Source organism: Scyliorhinus torazame, chromosome 2 (genome assembly GCF_047496885.1).
Source record: "Scyliorhinus torazame isolate Kashiwa2021f chromosome 2, sScyTor2.1, whole genome shotgun sequence".
Taxonomy (NCBI): domain Eukaryota; kingdom Metazoa; phylum Chordata; class Chondrichthyes; order Carcharhiniformes; family Scyliorhinidae; genus Scyliorhinus; species Scyliorhinus torazame.
This window is the reverse complement of record NC_092708.1, coordinates 247,051,693-247,072,546: the sequence shown is the minus strand read 5'-3', so window position 1 is coordinate 247,072,546 and position 20,854 is coordinate 247,051,693. Positions and strand designations below refer to the sequence as shown.

Sequence of the window (20,854 nt, the reverse complement as noted above, 5' to 3'; positions counted from 1 at the left end):
AATTTCCAATTGTCACAATGTGACGTGTATTTTGGTTGTGCTAAAAGAAAAAGGAATTTTTTGTGGTTTAAGGTATACGTTGCCGACAAAGATGGTTTTTAGTCTTTTGTTGCAGTAATTGTCTTAGAAGATGAAATTTTGTCACGTCATTCTTTCAGCTATTAGCTTGAATTTCCTTTCAAACATTTATCGGTCTCTGCAGATCGTAACACAATTTCTATGTTCCTAAGTGAGACCATTCACTAGTTGAATGATAACTTTCGATCAGTCAGCTCCACTTCTTTTGAGCTTTATGGGAGGTATATTTATTTACTGTCATTGTTTCTTTTAAACTCTGGAGTAATTTCTTTTCTTTTTCAAAAATGTTTTCAGGGGCACCAGGAGTGCTGCCCAATCAGTAACTTGCGTCATACTTGAGACTGCCAAATCCTGGACGAACTGAGGTCACATCTAAAACATTGCTGATTTTCTTTGCTGCCTACAGCTATGATCTGACAGTGGAGAACAGGCATAAATGTTGCGTACAACACCTGCTCATCGACATGTATTAAAATCTGAAAAGTGGCAAACCAAAAATATCACAAACCAAAAGAATTTTTGACAGTGATTGGGATGGAGCAGCTGCTGGGGAAAATATTGAATCTAAAAGCAGAACTGTTTACACAGTCATATTTCAGACAGTTAAGATCCAGTTCTGCCAATGAACCTGGGGCCACATGTTACTGCTGCAATCCAGGGAGTGGACATTGACATCATTCCTCAAACACCTGGCATTTGAATGTTCAGTCTCGATTGCTTTCTGCCTGCCTCTCATACTTGAATATCAACGTTATCATAGAATCCCTTCAGTGCAGAAGGAGGCCATTCAGCCCATCGAGTCTGCACTGTTCTCCGAAAGAGCACCCTACCCAGGCCCAATCCCCAGCTCTATCCCTATAACTCCACCTAACCTTTGGACACTTGGTATCCTTGTCACCTGTTACTGTTAAAATCCTGGCTGATATTTTAGAGAGATTGTGTGTTTAGCTTTCCATCAGTCCTTGTTGATTGTGTTTACAGGTTTGGATTTACAATGAAGAACAAGACCTGATTCTGGCCAACCTGCTATGTTTGGATATGTCTGAAACCCATTTATCAGACTCTCCTCGTCTAATGAAATGCCATGGTGGTGGAGGATCACAACAGTGGACGCTAGGGGTAATATTAGTTTCTGTTCGGAAAGCTTTTTATGTTATACCAATATTTCCATACAATGGTTTCATAGTTTATTGTGGTATAACTGAACTAACTATGCAATGGCACAATGTATTTGATTCCCACCATTGAATACTAACATGCAGATTAATAGCAAGACTTTTCCCATTTTGTTATGGATCTGCTGTGCTGTTGCCAGGAAGCACTGATTGAAGGCTAAGGAATGAAAGCTATTGGATGCAGCTTCTGGGCTGTCCTTGCCACCCTTACCAGTTCTTACCTGTTTCCGAGTAGAATTTGGATATGTCTGGGAAATGGGCTACTCACCCCTACCTGACTGAACTTGCTCTCACATTGAACAGCTTTAACTCCTGGGCTTCCTCCAAATAAATACAATCACTTTGGCCCAGAACTTTGCCTGCTTCTTATTAAGGTAATGTTAAACATTCTCCTTAGTGGAGTCTTCTTCCTGATCTGTTCTTTTAGTACAGAATGTGTTGATGTGACTCCCTCTCCTCACCCTCATCTGGAGATTTATTCACAAATTGGTGGGTATCCAGAAAGATGGGATGGAGAGTGAAGTTTGCAGAGATGGCAATCAGTAGGATAGAGACATCAGGAGAGATGGAAGTTTTGATTTTGCAGACAAAGGTAGATCATAGAAGATGAGAGTTGTAATAAAGGCATTATTGAGTCTGGGGATAGAAGATAGATAGGCCAACAAAGAGATTGTGGGAATGTACCAACACTGCAGAAGAACAATAAGGATCAGCAATTTGGCACTTTGGTAGAAATGCTGCCTCACAGCGCCAGGGACCTCCGGGTACTCCAGTTTCCTCCCACAGTCCAAAGATGTGCAGGTCAGGTGGGTTGGTCATGCTAAATTGCCCTTTAGGGTGGGGTTACAGGGCTGAGGATTGGGCCTAGGTAGGGTGGTCTTTCAAATGGTCAGTGCAGACACAATGGGCCAAATGGCCTCTTTCTGCACAGTCGGGATTCTACGATTCTAACTTGACCCTTCTGTCACCTTCACGTGGTCAGTCTCTAACTCTTCTCCTACGACTGCTCCATCTCTGGAGATAGATTGTGTACGAATAGCCCATCGACTCTGATCCCCGACTCAACTATATTTGTTCAGAGCCTGTTTTTTATTTGAAACTACATATCCGTCTCCCAGTTTCTCCATCACATCTGCTTGGACAATGCTATTTTCCACACCAGATCTTGCAACCTCTGGATAATTGATGTTTAGAGGCTTTGGGGGAAACTGAGCCTAGTGCTTGAGATAAGGATCATGAGCTCATCTGGTATATTGAAATTCTGTAACAATACAATATTTTTTACAGGAGAATGTAGGACCATGTTCGCACCATTTTACATACCAATGGTAATATGAATTTTGGAGCTATTGCACAGCTGGAATATATAATGAGTTCCAGAGTCACTTTCAGGATGCTGCGGACCAGATTCTCTGGTCTGAAGAGACAAACTGTCTATTTAAATCTAACGCACATGTTATAATCTTTGTTTGATGTTTTTATAGGTAAATAATTCTTTGTATCAGATATCAGCTGGACAGTGCCTGAAGATAATCGATCCGGATAATCCTAAAGGATATGTTGCCATGGCAATCTGTGATGGTTCCAGATCGCAGCAATGGAAGCTGGACAACTGATGTGAGCAACAGACTAAAATACTCCCATGGGACAGTTTAAACAACTGCCTGAGATTGATTGCTAAGATGCATCGGCATAGAGGATAGCAATTAATGTTTGAATAGAAATGGTGGATGTTGGTAGAACTCCTTGATGCTGGATGTTGGCAGAACTCCTCAGTTTTAATTAGGTGAATAGTGATTTTATCGAAGTATTTAGACTTTTTTTCTATAGGCTCTTTTGCAATTATCGTGAGATGGTAAGTTTTAATTTTGTGAAAAATATGGAATAATCCATTATTTATGTTTTTTAATATTAAAAATTGTCCAACTTGCTCAGCTGGCTATGATGGTAATTATATGTACATAGACACATCATGTATCAGTAGTTTAAAGTAAGTTTCCCCAGTGATTCAGATTGTAACTGCACTACCCAGTGAGGTTAGTTCTGTAGACCAGGTCCTAGGTTTGGAGCCTGGACTGTGATGAGTTTGGTTAGGCGTGTTGCACTTAATTTCTTTCCTCAAGGCTAGGGATAGGAAAAAACAGCTCTGGTGTCTACTTCGGTCTCCTAACCAGTTGGAAAGTTTATATTTACCCAATGATAGGATCGGATTAGACCATGATATCATCCGCTGCTGAATAGTTTGCCACACCTCCTCTTCTGAAATAATGCATGCTTTTTGTGTGGAATATCACTGAGTGGCTGGCACTCATGGGACTGTACCAAAACATGGGGATGAGAAACATATCAGCCATGATTGAATGGTGGACCAGACTCGATGGGCCGAATGGCCTAATTCTGCTCCTATGTCATATTGCCTTATACGGAAAAGGGGGACAACACTCCAGTCTCAACTTGGCAAAATGAAGTAAGTTCTCAAAATAAATCACTCATTAAAATGTCCAAATTTATACATGCTTCTTCTTTTCTGAATGGACTGTACCAGTTCTGATGTGAAGAAGTTTTGACTTGCTCTAGTAATGGTGGAGCAGTGTTATTTTGGTTTGGGGTTTACAGCCTTGAAAAAATCCTGTTAAAGAGTTGACTATTGCAGAATTTTTACATTAAAACTGTATTTGTACTAGTTAGTAATAAACATAGCTCAGGCCACAATTACTTGGTTTGAAAGTACTTTTGGCTTAGCCCGATTCTCAAAATGAGGAGAAAAACAGAATGTGTGTATGCAAAGCTTCAGTTATTGATGTTTAAATGTCATTGATTTTCTAATGTTACTACCCCGTCAGCTGTTTATAATGTAGCAAGATGTTTTACTATGTTTCATTTGTCTCAGTGACTTAGCAAATCCTCCTCCTGCATTTAACCCTGTTCACTGTGCAATAATGACAATAAAAACAGAAGCATATCCTCAGGAAACCTCTTCCAACCAAAGTGTAAACCCTGGTCTGCTTATACAATTTCACCACAAAACTGCTGAGCTGCTCTAATTTAATGCAACCAGAAATCCCATGAAGTCCTTTTTTAAAGGTGGCCCAACAGAATTCAGAACTGTTTATTTACAAGCCTTTCTTGAATTTTCTGCTCCAATAATGTGGTAGGGATAGGGTAGTATAATGGTTAATGTTACTGGATTAGTAATCCAAAGAATGAGAGTTAAGTATGGCAATTTGAGAATTTGAACCCAGTTTTTAAGAAAAGGTTGTCTGGAAAAACAAAATTATCAGTTAAAATGACTATGAAGCTGTTAGTTTGTTATGCTTTTAAAGAAAAACTGGTTCACTAATGTTTGAGACTCTAGTTGGGTAGGGTTACTGGATGGGGTGGTGGTGTAGGCTTAAGTGGGGTGCTCTTTCCAAGGGCTGGTGCAGACTCGATGGGCCGAATGGCCTCCTTCTGCACTGTAAATTCTATGATTCTATGAAGCAGTCTTGCAGTGACTACAAGAAGTCCTGCAAATTTCTTAACACAGCAGAAGAACGCATCAAGTAAATTGGTAGTTTTCAAATTTTATTCCAATCTAATTTAGCAAGGTTTCATTTGGGTTGTAATTTCTGACCAAATTCATTTTTTTCACTTGTAAAAATACTGTTCAAACCAATGAAAGTGAACATTAAATCTCAAAACTGGATTAAAATATCATGTTTACTACAGGTGTTTCCTGGAGAATTATGTAAAATCAATACAAGTGAGTATGTATTTATCCTACAGTATCTGCTGGCAGGAAATTTTGTTACAAGTGTAACTTTAGAAATGGAGTAATAATGATGGTGGTTGATGTGGATCAGATTAAAATCGCTTAATACTGAATGGAGATTTAATCTCTGTGTTATTCCACAGCAATAGTTTCAGTCCATGAATGTCGAGATGTTCGGCAGGATTTTCTACTGGTGTTCTCGGACAGCCTGCACATTTTCTCCACTACTTTTAATGGATAGCAAAGGCACAGGTGTTTCAGCAGAAAATCCTAGTTGAGTAGTCACCACTTTGGAAAAAGCTGGTGAACAAATAATTCTATTGTACTGGAAGCACCTTTAACCACTGGAGCTGTACTTGATTAGACAATAATTTAAGTTTTATAAACAAATCTGTTCAATTTGGATGACCTTTGGGACCACTCTTAAGCCACAATTGACAGACACTTTGCCATTTCTCATTGATCTCTACTGATAATTTGTGCAGACTTCTGAAGTATCATCCTCAGCATGTGGACTTATTTAATTTTTTTTAAAGCTAATTTTTAAAATTTAAATGAGATTTTGTTTCTCACAAAATAATTACTTTTTAATAGGTGAACAATAACTGGAAATTTTGCTAACATGATTTGGTTGTAACTGCAATGCTTTCACTTATATATTTCCTAAGTGAAGAATAAGGTCAGGCCCATTTTAAATGGCTTAGGCCATATTTCTTTACATAGTGTGGCTGTGACATTCATTCATATCTTTTTATCAGCAATTCTTCTGAAGTCTTAACAGCAAACAGCTATAAATTAGATATTCTGCTCATTAATTATGCCCTATTAATTTTCAGAAGTTCTGTATGGATATCCATTTAATCAAATAATAAAGCTGCTAGATATTTATTGGAATAAAGATCTAATTTTAAATAATCCTGTTTTCATCACCAGGTAGTGCAGTGGAGCTCTTTTGGTCATTTAATTTTAAATAATTTCACTTGTTTTTTTGTTTTACAACAAGTAGAAAATACCACAATTAGCACTATCAGCAAATTCTTGAGTTGACTACTTGCATTTGATGCAAGCCATAATTTATGTTTAAATATTTGTGTTATCAATTATGACATTTTAAGTATATTCAAGGGAGGTGTAGGCAGCCATATTGTAAAGGAGCAACATTGACAATGTCAGAGAACAAGATCAAGGATCATACAGAAATCAACGATCACAGCAGGAAAATAATGGGCCTCCCATGGAAGGTCAAATTGCAGATCTACACGAAGTTCAAATGTTTGGAGTTAAACATTCTTTACAAAATTTTGTCAAAATGCCCCTTCCCCCTGCAAGATAGTTGGATGAGGAAAGTCAGTGATGAAGTTGGTTAACAGCAGACCTGGGCATGGAAAGTTACTGCTCATCACCTAATGCCACCCTCACCCTCAATGACGTACATCGCTTTGAAGATGCACGGAAGGTAGCAAAAGTACAGAATCCACTGTGGATGGGGGACTTTAGTACCCAGGATTTAGAATGGTTCAGTAGTAAAATGGCTAAACGCAGCAAAGACTACAAACCCAGTCATCACCCTGGCTCTATTGCTGAAAATCTATGCTCTAGAAGTACAAAAATCTCCAACTAAACTGTTTCAGTCCAGATACAATACTAGCATTGATTCAACGATGTAGAACATTGCCCAGGTATGTCCTGTCCCTAAATCAGGATACTAAGTGTCCTGGTGGCCACAAATCTTGATGAGTTAGTGATCGGTTTTCAGTTACGGCTTAAACAATAATGACCGAGACCACCATGTCACAACAGCCACTTTCTGCCTTTGCAGCTATTGTGAGAGACAGTCTTTGTTTACCTGTTCGCTGTTGAGGGCTTGTGTATTTATTTGCATTTATGCAACAATTAATGAAGATGGAAGGAGGCATCGATACTAGCAAGAGGCATTTACTCACCAATTTGTTGGCAGGTTCCTGAAGTCCAAAACTTACTATAGCCCCGGTGCAAAAGCAGACATGAACTGAATTCCAGAGAAGAGTGACTGCATTTGTCATCAAAGCAGTATTTGACCAAATACATCATCAAGGAATTGTAATGAAATGGATGCCGATGGACATTGTAGAGTTTTTCCTAATGGATAGAATCATATCGAACACAAAGGTAGATGGGTGTGTTTAATTGAGGTTATTTATTTTAACCACAGCTCCATTTCATTATTCCTCAGAAAATGAAGCAGTACCTACCTGCATGACAAAAAGGCTTGGATAACACACAGTTTTGGACTGATGAATAATGTAGTATTTTCACTATAAACACTGTAAAGCTGCGGAATAATGACCATCTCCAACAGGAGAGCACTTAACCATCTTTCCTTGTATTCAATGGTCTTATCAGTGCCCAGCACATTTCCTCCTCCTCATTAATGTTCTGGGGGGATCACTATTGATCAGGACTAAACGGGACCAGCCATACGTGCTGTGGCTACAAGAAATGATTGGGTGGTAAATATTTTGCAGTAAGTGACTCACCACCCGACTCCCTAGAGCACCTCCACCATCTGCAAGGACAATCAGGAGTGTAATGGAATACCCTTAACTGAATGGCTGAAACTGTAACAACATGCAGTAAGCTCAACACCAACCAGAACATAGCAATTTTCTTGACTGGCACTTCATCCATTGGTTTAAACACCAATCCCAACACCATTGACACACCTTGACTACAGCAGGTATATACAGATGCACTACAGCAACTAGGTTTCTTTGGCAACATCTCTCTACCCATGACCTTCACTATCTGGATAGAAAAACAACAAGTGCACAGGAACTTCATCTCCAAGTTCTCCATGTCAATGTGGAGAAATATAACCACATGGTCTCTGGGTCAAATGGCACTGTTGGAGCACTTTCAGCAAACAATGCAGCCCACCTAATGGGCAACGCAGAATGAAGGGGGGGGGAGCAAATGGAAGAGTCTGCTGTTAACTGCCTGCAAATCAGTACAACATAAATGCTGTACTGTATTGAGATTATGTCTGAACTTAAATGTTATGCATCAATCAAGACTTTGTTCCAAACATGGAATGGTCCATGACGAGGGTGAAAATACAATTAGAATGAGGCATTTTTAGGCAGCACGGTGGCGCAGTGGTTAGCATTGCTGCCTCACGGCACTGAGTTCCCAGGTTCGATCCCAGCTCTGGGTCACTGTCCGTGTGGAGTTTGCATTCTCCCCGTGTTTGCGTGGGTTTCGCCCCCACAGCCCAAAGATGTGCAGGGTAGGTTGATTGGCCATGCTAAATTGCTCCTAAAATTGGAAAAAATTAATTGGGTACTCTAAATTTATTTATAAAAAAAAGAATGAGACATTTATATTTTGTTTGCCAGCACAGATTATGCACTTGCATATCTTGCCAATACTTTAATCTTCAAAAATCCATAATTATAACTATCAAAGCTATTTAACGGAGGATAATTTTATAATGAAAAGATTTTCAGAATAAATAGAACATACATTTGTACTTCCTTTTATGCTAGCTTTGGGTCAGTGTCACAATGTCATGGAGGTTTTAAGCTCCACTCCAGAACAGTACTGAGGAGGTACTATCATTTAGATAAAATGCTAAACTAATGCTTCACTTGCCCTCAGCAGGTAAAAAAAAATCTCATGACACTTTGGTTTTCTTGCCAATATCTATCCCCTCCACAAACATCACAAAATATTATCTGTGCATTTACTACATTGATGTTCATGGGACATTGTTGGGGGAATATTTGCTGAAAATGTCAATGAAAACTACTTCAAGGGTTGTGAATGGCTTTGTAGTGACCTGAGATTATAAACAGTATCATCATAGAGAAGGTTATTCATTTTATTGCGTCTGTGCGAATTAGTTCCACCAGCTTGCTCTTTCCCCATTTCCCTGCAACTTCTTTCTTCCAAGTATTTATCTAATTCCCTTCTGATGGGTATCTGCATGTACCACCTTATCAGGTAATGCATTCCAAATACTAATCACTTGTGTTAAAAATGCTGTCACCTCTAGTTCTTTACCAATGGTCTTAAATCTGCGCCCTCTGATTATCGACCCATCAACCTTTGCAAACAACTTACCTTTTTGTACTCTGTCAAATGTGTTAATCTTGTTTATGCATGAACAAAATGTTGTTTGTATATTACAAGAGTAAATAAAATTGGAGAAAAATATTACACCAAGAAGGATTTACTTTATTATAAAATTGCTTTATTGATCATAGTTTCAATACTGTATTTAGTTTCAGATGCAGTACACTGCAGAAAAAAAAATCTTCACTTAGGCTTCTGTCATCTTTGTTTTAAACATCAACTACACTATTTACAAGTTTTCTGTATACATACACAAAAGCACCCGTCCCCTTGATATATGCTTTGTGATGGTAGCTGTTTGATACATGAGGAAGGGGTTTAAATTGCACGGCCTGTGAGGAAACAGTGAACTGTATCCAGTCATTTTGCAATTCAGTCCAGCAAAACTACTGCTGAACCCACTGTTAGCTTTTTATCTTAAATTTTCTTATCCCTGAATATACAGAAACAAAAGCTTTTTTAACAAAAAAAGGTTCACAGTAATAAATATCAAAAAAATTATACAACTGTATACAAGTTCTATTGAAACAATAAAAATAATTCCAAGTCAAAATAAAAAGAATAAAGACGAGAATGGGGCATAATATGAGCTGATGATTAATGTTCTCATCCCGAAAGGCATTTTAAAGTATAATGGCATTTATATAAATAAAAAGCTCTGAGCAATCCCAGAATATTTAGTGCATTGTTGTTAATTAGTGCAGTTGTCTTTAACACAGTCACGACTCAGAAGGAATGAGACAGTAGTGAAATGATCAAACTGGACATTATAGTTCTTTTGCATGGTCAATTGAATTTTAACCTATCAATAACTTCAAAAACAATATTTTCTTTTAAAGCATTTTTAAACGTGCACTGCATGAAACTATGGCATTCTCAGTATTGGCAAATAAATAAACATGGACAAAATACTCAACAAAATCTACCGAACTTAAGAAAAATGTTCTTTAAAGCATATGAAATGCATAGAATTCTTTTAAATGTTCAAAAAAACAAAATCTAGTTTTAGATCAGAGTTCTGCCTCCATATAGTTTTCCTTTTTCCACCTCATTTGAGGTCCGACAAAGCAACGTCCTTCGAAGCTTTTTACTGCAGGAGTTTTAAATTCTGGATATTCTAATCCAGTCTCCAGCTGTTGCAGTAATGCATTTGGACCACAGGATGGCAGAGAGAGATTTATTCCCATTTCCATCTCCCGCACTCAAGCTAGTGCTGCAAGAGTTTCAAACTTTAGCACCCAGTTCCAGGACTCCAGACTCAATGATGGGAACATACTTGTCTTCAATCTGAAGCAGCAGGATCGTCTTGTCTATGTGGGACCTGCTACTTGGCTCTCTGCTGCAAGGCACCCAACGGTGAATCACCTAATTACATAGAAAAGGAAATATTAAATCGGTAGGAGACAAAAGAAATCTAGAATATTGCAGAACTTTCCACGATCAAAAGTGCAAATTATTCTGCTCAATGCTTTAATTCACCTTGAATATACTGGTTTCCAGATTAAGACAGCCTTGGAATGGCATTATTGCACCACTGTATTGTGTTCTTTTTAAATTTATTTTCCCATCTCCCCATGCCATGTGAAATGAATAGCCAAGTCAACAGAGTCCACTTTAAAGCCAGATAGGAGCATAAAAGAGGTCGCGATAACACCCAATTCTCCCCAGCCACCCTCATGGGAAATTACTGGGCTTCATTTGCTGAGCATATTACTCCTTCAGTACAACCGAGACTGAAGCAGCCACTGGCTTTTCAATATGGTGAAAATTAGTAGTGAAACGATTGAACTATGGGTTAATGACTTGTTCTTCTCTGTATGGTGCCCATTGTAATTACAGTGAAATCCAGTACAGTAATCCTCTCCGTAACTGCAATTCCTGAAACTGGATCTTTGAGGGTTGTTCCAGTTGTATTGGTCAAGACTCAGTCTTGAATTGCTCCTTTTTGAACCACTCTGGGGAAAACAAAATCAGTGGGTATGGTATACACCGTCACTCTGGTGAGGCAGGGCCTAATAAGAGCACAGAGATCCGGGCCCCACCTTTAAAGGGCATCCCAATCTGCACAGAAATAACCCTCCCATCATTACACAGGAGATCCCCCCACCCCACCCCCTCCCACAAGCATTGGGGCTTTCCCCCTCCTCTCACCACAAGCATCGGCATCAAGGCCTCCCTCCCACCTAACAAACTGAATAGGAATCCTCCCTAGAGGGCCTGCCTCGCCACTGCCAGGTTTGGACATCCAGTGAGGGGGGGGGGGGGAATCATGAGGCGGGCAAGCTCGCCAATTATATGTAAATGTATTAAAATTAGGCTCTTGTCCTTTGGGCATAAAGCTTATTACGTCACTGGCGAGGGGCGGGGAAAATTGGTAAATGTGAACTTGCCGGCGAAAATCCCAATTTGAGGTATTTTGCGCCCGCATTGCCGTTCATGCTCACAGTGGACAGGGGTGCAAAATGGGTCCAAATGACTGATTTTTGCAGTGCGACACATTTCAGCAGTGATCTGACATCTAATCGGCATAAAAGCGGCAGTTTTCGTTGGAAGGAAAACGTTTCTCTCTCTTAGCACATGGCCATGTACGTTTGGGCTGTAAACTAATTTTGTTAAGAGTTTGTGGCACAATCACAATTGGAGAGGTGCATATATCCCAGCTCTGTACTCTGGAGCTCACAGTGAAAAACATGCATCTGTTCCTCTGTATTGTCTGTCAGTACGGAGCAGACAGTATCTTCTGTACACACATGCTGCAAATACGCTGTCACGTACCTATCAAGCAATTTGAATATAGTCTACTCTCTGAGCAGCAGGGAGCCCGGGGGTTGTGTGGCTCTGTCTTGGTTGTCCTGTAAAGGAGGGTGTGCACCATATGCTCATGGCTTTATCCTGTTATCTGGAGACCCCCCCCCCCCCCCCCCTTGTTCTTCTTGGCATCCTTTTATCCTTTCATTATGCAAAGAGACACAAACCACAATCTGCGCCAATTGTTTGAATATTTGTTGGTCTTCTCATTCTTCCAGTGGAGTGGGCAGAGAGGGGAGCGATTTTTGGAGGGGAGAGCTGGAAGGTAAGCTGAGTTTTTGATTTTTTTTAAAACTTACTTTTTTGGAACATTTTTCTCTCTCAGAGCAGCAGGAAACCGGAAGTAGGCCGTGGGGAGACCTGGGAAGGTTTGTATTACCCAATAAGTTTGAACGGTGAGGAAACGCGAGACACTACACGTGTAGTGTCTCCCACCCTCCCTCCTCCTCTAACCTAAAAAAAAAAGACTCAAGTGCTGTGAGCCGGTAAGCTATTTACTTTTTTTTTCTTGGTTTCTTTTTTACTGGGAGACTAAGTAAAGGTGATGGCAGCTAGGGCAGTGGAATGTTCCTCCTGCAGAATGTTCGAGGTAAGGGAGACCACCGGCGTCCTTGCTGACTTCAAACCCGTGCGGGAAGTGCAGCCATCTCCAGCTCCTCACAGACCGTTTTAGGGAACTGGAGCTGGATGAACTGAGGATCATTCGGGAAGCTGAAGGGGTGATAGATAGAAGCTACAGAGCTTACACCTGAGAACAAAGATAGCTGGGTAACAGAGGTGGGAAGAGGAGGAAGCAGTCAGTGCAGGGATCCCCTGTGGTTGTTCCTCTCAACAATAAGTATACCGCTTTGGATACTGTTGGGGGGGGATTACCTAGCAGGGGTAGGCTTCAGTGACCGGGTCACTGGCACGAGGTCTGGCTCTGGGGCACAGAATGGAAGGGGGGGAGATTAGGAGAGCACTAGTTATAGGGGACTCAATAGTTAGAGGTACAGACAGGCGGTTCTGTGGGCATGGGCGAGACTCTCGGATGGCTTGTTGCCTCCCGGGTGCCAGGGTCCATGACGTCTCGGATCATGTCTTCAGGATCCTTAAGAGGGAGGGTGAGCAGCCAGAAGTCTTGGTGCACAATGGTATCAGCGACGCAGGTAGGAAAAGGGGTGTGGATGTAATAAATGAGTTTAGGGAGTTAGGCTGGAAGTTAAAAGCCAGGACAGACAGAGTTGTCATCTCTGGTTTGTTGCCGGTGCCACGTGATAGTGAGGCTAGGAATAGGGAGAGAGTGCAGTTGAACACGTGGCTGCAGGAATGGTGTAGGAGGGAGGGCTTCAGGTATTTGGATTTCGGCGGGAGCGGTGCGCAAGTAATTTCTGGGAGGTAAGTTTTTCCTTTAAAAACACTTACCTTCACAGGAGCAGGCCTTTGGATTTCGGCGGGAGCGGTGCGCAAGTGATTTCTGGGAGATAAGTTTTTCCTTTAAAAACACTTACCTTCACAGGAGCAGGCCTTTGGATTTTGGCGGGAGCGGTGCGCAAGTGATTTCTGGGAGGTAAGTTTTTCCTTTAAAAACACTTACCTAGTCCCGTTTCTGTTCTTTTCGGTTTTATTTTTTTAATATAAGGCGGGAGCCGGAAGTTCGACCCACGGACTTCTGGGAAGGCCCCCCCCTCCCCCAACCAATAAATTCTGGTGGAGAGGAAACCCGAGACACTACACGTGTAGTGTCTCCCACCCACCCTCCTCCTCTAACCTAATAATAAGATCCATTGGTGTGAGGTAAGTGCCATATCATATTATTATTAGCATTATTATATTATATTATTAGCATTGTGCAGGTCAAGGAGACACAGCCTGAGTGAGAGAGATACAGACAGTGAGAATTTGGTAGTTTGGTGCAGTGAGGTAACCAGGAAAGGTAAGTGGTTCATCTAATTGTGCTGTTTTTCAGTTAAAAGTGCAGTGTAGATTAGTGTCTGATTGGCTGAAGCTGCCTCCACCATAAACTTAAATTAAACTAATTAATTAATTAGTGATGGCTGGTCAAGGTGATGTGCTTGAGCTGCTTGATGTGGGAGCTGGCAGATCCCATTGCGAGCTGCAGCGACCACATCTGCAGTAAGTGTTGGCTGCTCGAAGAGCTCCGGCTCAGAGTTGATGAGCTGGAGTCTGAGCTTCAAACACTGAGGCACATCCGGGAGGGGGAGACTTACCTGGACACTGTGTTTCAGGAGGCAGTCGCACATGTCAGAGTAAGTAGTCTAAATCCTGCCAGTGGCCAGGGACAGCAGGGTGTGACTGCAAGTCAGGCAGGTAAAGGGAAACAGCAGTCAGGAACTCAGGAGCCTCAGCCCTTGACTCTGTCCAACAGGTATGAGGCACTTGCTCACTGTGTGGATGGCGAACAGGGTTGCAGGAAGGATGAGTCAGCTGACCAAGGCACCATGGTTCAGCAGGCCATTCAAGGGGAGGGAGTAAATAGGCAAGTTGTAGTTGTAGGGGATTCTATTATCAGGGGGATAGATAGTATCCTTTGTGAGCAGGATAAAGAGTCCCGCATGGTATGTTGCCTGCCCGGTGCTAGGGTGCGGGACATCTCTGACCGGCTTGAAAGGATACTGGAGAGGGAGGGGGAGGATCCAGTTGTTGTGGTCCATGTCGGTACCAACAACATAGGCAAGTCTAGGAAAGAGGACCTGTTTAGAGATTATAAAGAGCTAGGATTCAAATAAAAAAACAGGTCCTCAAGGGTCATAATCTCCGGATTACTGCCCGAGCCACGTACAAATTGGCATAGGGAGGCAAGAATAAGGGAAGTTAACACGTGGCTGAAAGAGTGGTGTGGGAATGAGGGGTTCCTTTTCATGGGACACTGGCATCAGTTTTGGGACAGGGGGGACCTATACCATTGGGATGGTCTCCACCTGAACTGAGCTGGGACCAGTGTTCTGGCGAAAAGAGTAAATAGGGTGGTCAATAGGACTTTAAACTAAAGATTGGGGGGGGAAGGGAAAGTCAGGGAACCAAGAGGTGAAGTAATCAGCGGGGAGCGTAGCTGCTTAGGAATACAAAAAAACACGAACAGACAAAACTCAAGAGTGGTTATGATTGTCCCCATCCCACAAAATATGACACAGTGTATGGAAAGGCTCAGTAAACCAAGGTCCACCACACTAAGAAAACAAAAAGGGACGTTCAATAGAGAATTAAAGGTGCTATATTTAAATGCGCGCAGTGTACGGAACAAGGTAGATGAGCTTGTGGCCCAGATTGTGACTGGCAGGTATGATGTGGTAGGCATCACAGAGACATGGTTGCAGGGGGTTCAGGACTGGAATTTAAACATCCAGGGATTCACAACCTATCGAAAAGACAGAGAGGTGGGCAGAGGGGACGGGGTTGCCTTGTTAATTAGGAATGAAATTAAATCACTAGCACTAAACGACATAGGGTCAGATGATGTGGAGTCTGTGTGGCAAAGGCAAAAAAAACATAATGGGAGTTATGTACAGGCCTCCTAATAGTGGTCAGGACCGGGGGCAGAAAATGCACCACAAAATAGAAAGTGCATGTCAGAAAGGCAAGGTCACAGTGATCATGGGGGACTTCAATATGCAGGTGGACTGGGTAAAAAATGCTGCCAGTGGACCCAAGGAAAGGGAATTCATTGAATGTTTACAGGAGGGCTTTTTGGAACAGCTTGTGATGGAGCCCACGAGGGAACAGGCCATTCTGGACTTAGTGTTATGTAATGAGCCAGACTTGATTAAAGATCTTAAAGTAAGGGAGCACTTAGGAGGCAGTGATCATAATATGGTCGAATTCAATCTCCAATTTGAAAGTAAGAAGGTAGAATCAGATGTAAAGGTGTTACAGTTAAATAAAGGTAACTACAGGGGCATGAGGGAGGAACTGACGAAAATCGACTGGGAGCAGAGCCTAGTGGGAAAGACAGTAGAACAGCAATGGCAGGAGTTTCTGGGAGTAATTGAGGACACAGTACAGAGGTTTATCCCAAAGAAAAGAAAGGTTATCAGAGGGGGGATTAGGCAGCCATGGCTGACAAAGGAAGTTAGGGAATGCATCAAAGCAAAAGAGAAAGCCTATAATGTGGCAAAGAGTAGTGGGAAGTCAGAAGATTGGGAAGACTACAAAAACAAACAGAGGATAACAAAGAGAGAAATAAGGAAAGAGAGGATCAAATTTGAAGGTAGGCTAGCCAGTAACATTAGGAATGATAGTAAAAGCTTCTTTAAATACATTAAAAACAAACGGGAGGCAAAAGTTTACATTGGGCCGCTCCAAAATGACGCTGGTAATTTTGTGATGGGAGACAAGGAAATAGCTGAGGAACTGAATAAGTACTTTGCGTCAGTCTTCACAGTAGAAGACATGAGTAATATCCCAACAATTCCGGAGAGTCAGGGGGCAGAGTTGAATATGGTAGCCATCACAAAGGAGAAAGTGCGAGAGAAACTAAGAGGTCTAAAAATTGATAAATCTCCGGGCCCAGATGGGCTACATCCGAGGGTTCTAAAGGAGATAGCTGAAGAAATAGTGGAGGCGTTAGTTATGATCTTTCAAAAGTCACTGGAGTCATGGAAAGTCCCAGAGGATTGGAAAATCGCTGTTGTAACCCCCCTGATCAAGAAGGGAACAAGGAAAAAGATGGAAAATTATAGGCCAATTAGCCTAACCTCGGTTGTTGTCAAGATTCTAGAATCCATTGTTAAGGATGAGATTTCTAAATTCTTGGAAGTGCAGGGTCGGATTAGGACAAGTCAGCATGGATTTAGTAAGGGGAGGTCATGCCTGACAAACCTGTTAGAGTTCTTTGAAGAGATAACAAATAGGTTAGACCAAGGAGAGCCAATGGATGTTATCTATCTTGGCTTCCAAAAGGCCTTTGATAAGGTGCCTCATGGGAGACTGCTGAGTAAAATAAGGGCCCATGGTATTCGAGGCAAGGTACTAACATGGATTGATGATTGGCTGTCAGGCAGAAGGCAGAGAGTTGGGATAAAAGGTTCTTTTTCGGAATGGCAACCGGTGACAAGTGGTGTCCCGCAGGGTTCAGTGTTGGGGCCACAGCTGTTCTCTTTATATATTAACGATCTAGATGACGGGACTGAGGGCATTCTGGCTAAGTTTGCCGATGATACAAAGATAGGTGGAGGGGCAGGTAGTATGGAGGAGGTGGGGAGGCTACGGAAAGATTCAGAGAGTTTAGGAGAGTGGTCCAAGAAATGGCTGATGAAATTCAACGTGGGCAAGTGCGAGGTCTTGCCCTTTGGAAAAAAGAATAGAGGCATGGACTATTTTCTAAACGGTGACAAAATTCATAATGCTGAAGTGCAAAGGGACTTGGGAGTCCTAATCCAGGATTCTCTAAAGATAAACTTGCAGGTTGAGCCCGTAATTAAGAAAGCAAATGCAATGTTGTCATTCATCTCAAGAGGCTTGGAATATAAAAGCAGGGATGTACTTCTGAAGCTTTATAAAGCATTATTTAGGCCCCATTTAGAATACGGTGAGCAATTTTGGGCCCCACACCGCAGGAAGGACATACTGGCACTGGAGCGGGTCCAGCGGAGATTCACACGGATGATCCCAGGAATGGTAGGCCTAACATACGATGAACGTCTGAGGATCCTGGGATTATATTCATTGGAGTTTAGGAGGTTGAGGGGAGATCTAATAGAAACTTACAAAATAATGAATGGCTTAGATAGGGTGGATGTAGGGAAGTTGTTTCCATTAGCAGGGGAGACTGGGACCCGGGGGCACAGCCTTAGAATAAAAGGGAGTCACTTTAGAACCGAGATGAGGAGAAATTTCTTCAGCCAGAGAGTGGTGGGTCTGTGGAATTCATTGCCACAGAGGGCGGTGGAGGCCGGGACGTTGAGTGTCTTTAAGACAGAAGTTGATAAATTCTTGATTTCTCGAGGAATTAAGGGCTATGGAGAGAGAGCGGGTAAATGGAGTTGAAATCAGCTATGATTGAATGGTGGAGTGGACTCGATGGGCCGAATGGCCTTACTTCCGCTCCTATGTCTTATGGTCTGATGGAGCGCATTCTGTACAAGCAGGACGGGTTGCATCTGACCAGAGGGGCACCAATATCCTGGGAGGGAGGTTTTCTAGTACTCTTCGGGAGGGTTTAAACAAATTTGGCTGGGAATGGGAACCGGATTTGTAATCCAGCAACTAAGGTAGCCGATGTTCAGGACGTCAAAGCGTGTAGTGAGGCAGTGGAGAAGGTAACACTGACAAAGGAGAGTACTTGCAGGCGCAGAGATGGGTTGAAGTGTGTATACTTCAACGCAAGAAGCATCAGGAATAAGGTGGGTGAACTTAAGGCATGGATCGGTACTTGGGACTACGATGTGGTGGCCATCACGGAAACTTGGATAGAAGAGCGGCAGAAATGGTTGTTGGAGGTTCCTGGTTATAGATGTTTCAATAAGATTAGGGAGGGTGGTAAAAGAGGTTTGGGGGGGGGGGGGGGCGGGTGGCATTGCTAATTCGAGATAATATAACAGCTGCAGAAAGGCAGTTCGAGGAGGATCTGCCTACTGAGGTAGTATGGGTTGAAGTCAGAAATTGGAAAGGAGCAGTCAACTTGTTAGGAGTTTTCTATCAGCCCCCCAATAACAGCTGAGATGTGGAGGAACAGATTGGGAAACAGATTTTGGAAAGGTGCAGAAGTCACAGGGTAGTAGTTATGGGTGACTTCAACTTCTCAAATATTGAGTGGAAACTCTTTAGGTCAAATAGTTTGGATCGGGTGGTGTTTGTGCAGTGTGTCCAGGAAGCTTTTCTAACACAGTATGTAGATTGTCCGACCAGAGGGGAGTCCATATTGGATTTGGTACTTGGTAATGAACCAGGGCAAGTGGTAGATTTGTTAGTGGGGGAGCATTTTGGAGATAGTGACCACAATTCTGTGACTTTCACTTTAGTAATGTAGAGGGATAGGTGCGTGCAACAGGGCAAGGTTTACAATTGGGGGAAGGGTAAATACGATGCTGTCAGATAAGAACTGAAGTGCATATGTTGGGAACATAGGCTGTCAGGGAAGGACACAATTGAAATGTGGAACTTGTTCAAGGAACAGATACTACGTGTCCTTGATATGTATGTCCCTGTCAGGCAGGAAGAGACGGTCGAGTGAGGGAACCATGGTTGACAAGTGAGGTTGAATGTCTTAAGAGGAAGAAGGAGACTTATGGAAGGCTGAGGAAACAAGGTTTAGACAGGGCGCTGGAGGGCTACAAGATAGCCAGAAGGGAACTGAAGAAAGGGATTAGGAGAGCTAAGAGAGGGCATGAAAAATCTTTGGCGGGTAGGATCAAGGAAAACCCCAAGGCCTATTACACATATGTGATAAATATGAGAATGACTAGAGTGAGGGTAGGTCCGATCAAGGACAGTAGCAGGAGATTGTCATTGAGTCTGAAGAGATAGGAGAGGTCTTGAACAAGTACTTTTCTTCAGTATTTACGAATGAGAGGGGCTGTATTGTTGGAGATAACAGTGTGAACCAGACTGGTAAGCTCGAGGAGATACTTGTTAGGAAGGAAGATGTTGGGAGTTTTGAAAAATATGAGGATAGACAAGTCCCCCGGGCCTGACGGGATATATCCAAGGATTCTATGGGAAGCAAGAGATGAAATTGCAGAGCCGTTGGCAATGATCTTTTCCTCCTCACTGTCAACAGGGTGGTACCAGGGGATTGGAGAGTGGCGAATGTCGTGCCCCTGTTCAAAAAAGGGAATAGGGATAACCCTGGGAATTACAGGCCAGTTAGTCTTACTTCGGTCGTCGACAAAGTAATGGAAAGGGTACTGAGGGATAGGATTTCTGAGCATCTGGAAAGTCACTGCTTGATTAGGGATAGTCACGGATTTGTGAGGGGTAGGTCTTGCCTCACAAGTCTTATTGAATTCTTTGAGGAGGTGACCAAACACGTGGTTGAAGGTAAAGCAGTTAATGTAGTGAACATGGATTTTAGTAAGGCATTTGATAAGGTTCCCCATGGTAGACTTATGCAGAACGTAAGGAGGCATGGGATAGTGGGAAATTTGGCCAGTTGGATAATGAACTGGCTAACCAACAGAAGTCAGAGAGTGGTGGTGGATGGCAAATATTCAGCCTGGAGCCCAGTTACCAGTGGTGTTCTGGGTCCTCTGCTGTTTGTGATTTTCATTAATGCCTTGGATGAGGGAGTTGAAGGGTGGGTCAGTAAATTTGCAGACGATACGAAGATTGGTGGAGTTGTGGATAGTGAGGAGGGCTGTTGTCGGCTGCAAAGAGACATAGATAGGATGCAGAGCTGGGCTGAGAAGTGGCAGATGGAGTTTAACCCTGAAAAGTGCGAGGTTGTCCATTTTGCAAGGACAAATATGAATGCAGAATACTGGGTTGACGGTAGGGTTCTTGGCAATGTGAGGAGCAGAGAGATCTTGGGGTCTATGTTCATAGATCTTTGAAAGTTGCCACTCAAGTGGATAGAGCTGTGAAGAAGGCCGATGGTGTGCTAGCATTCATTAGCAGAGGGATTGAATTTAAGAGCCGTGAGGTGATCATGCAGCTGTACAAAACTTTGATAAGGCCACATTTGGAGTAGTGTGCGCAGTTCTGGTCGCCTCATTTTAGGAAGGATGTGGAAGCTTTGGAAAAGGTGCAAAGGAGATTTACCAGGATGTTGCCTGGAATGGAGAGTAGGTCTTACGAGGAAAGGTTGTGGGTGCTGGGCCTTTTCTCATTAGAACAGAGAAGGATGAGGGGAGACTTGATAGAGGTTTATAAGATGATCAGGGGTATAGATAGAGTAGACAGTCAGAGACTTTTTCCCCAGGTAGAACAAACCATTACAAGGGGACATGAATTTAAGGTGAATGGCGGAAGGTCTAGGGGAATGTCAGAGGTA

General features: G+C 42.4%; 2 protein-coding genes across 9 annotated transcripts in view; one reads left to right on the top strand and one right to left on the bottom strand.

The window, feature by feature from the left end:
- LOC140397022 (polypeptide N-acetylgalactosaminyltransferase 11-like) overlaps positions 1-5,117 on the top strand; it is a 60,287-nt gene extending 55,170 nt beyond the window's left edge. For all 4 annotated transcript variants that reach the window (XM_072486067.1, XM_072486084.1, XM_072486083.1 and 1 more), the window contains 2 exons: positions 1,060-1,197; positions 2,738-5,117. In XM_072486067.1, the coding sequence (XP_072342168.1) occupies positions 1,060-1,197; positions 2,738-2,869 (270 nt within the window). In that variant the 3' untranslated portion in view covers positions 2,870-5,117. The remainder of the gene's footprint in view (positions 1-1,059; positions 1,198-2,737) is intronic.
- Positions 5,118-9,213: 4,096 nt separating this feature from the next.
- The window catches only part of pcnx1 (pecanex 1), a 450,027-nt gene continuing 438,386 nt past the window's right edge, over positions 9,214-20,854 (bottom strand). For all 5 annotated transcript variants that reach the window (XM_072486041.1, XM_072486049.1, XM_072486025.1 and 2 more), the window contains one exon: positions 9,214-10,482. In XM_072486041.1, coding sequence (XP_072342142.1) covers positions 10,342-10,482 — 141 coding nt within the window. In that variant the 3' untranslated portion in view covers positions 9,214-10,341. The remainder of the gene's footprint in view (positions 10,483-20,854) is intronic.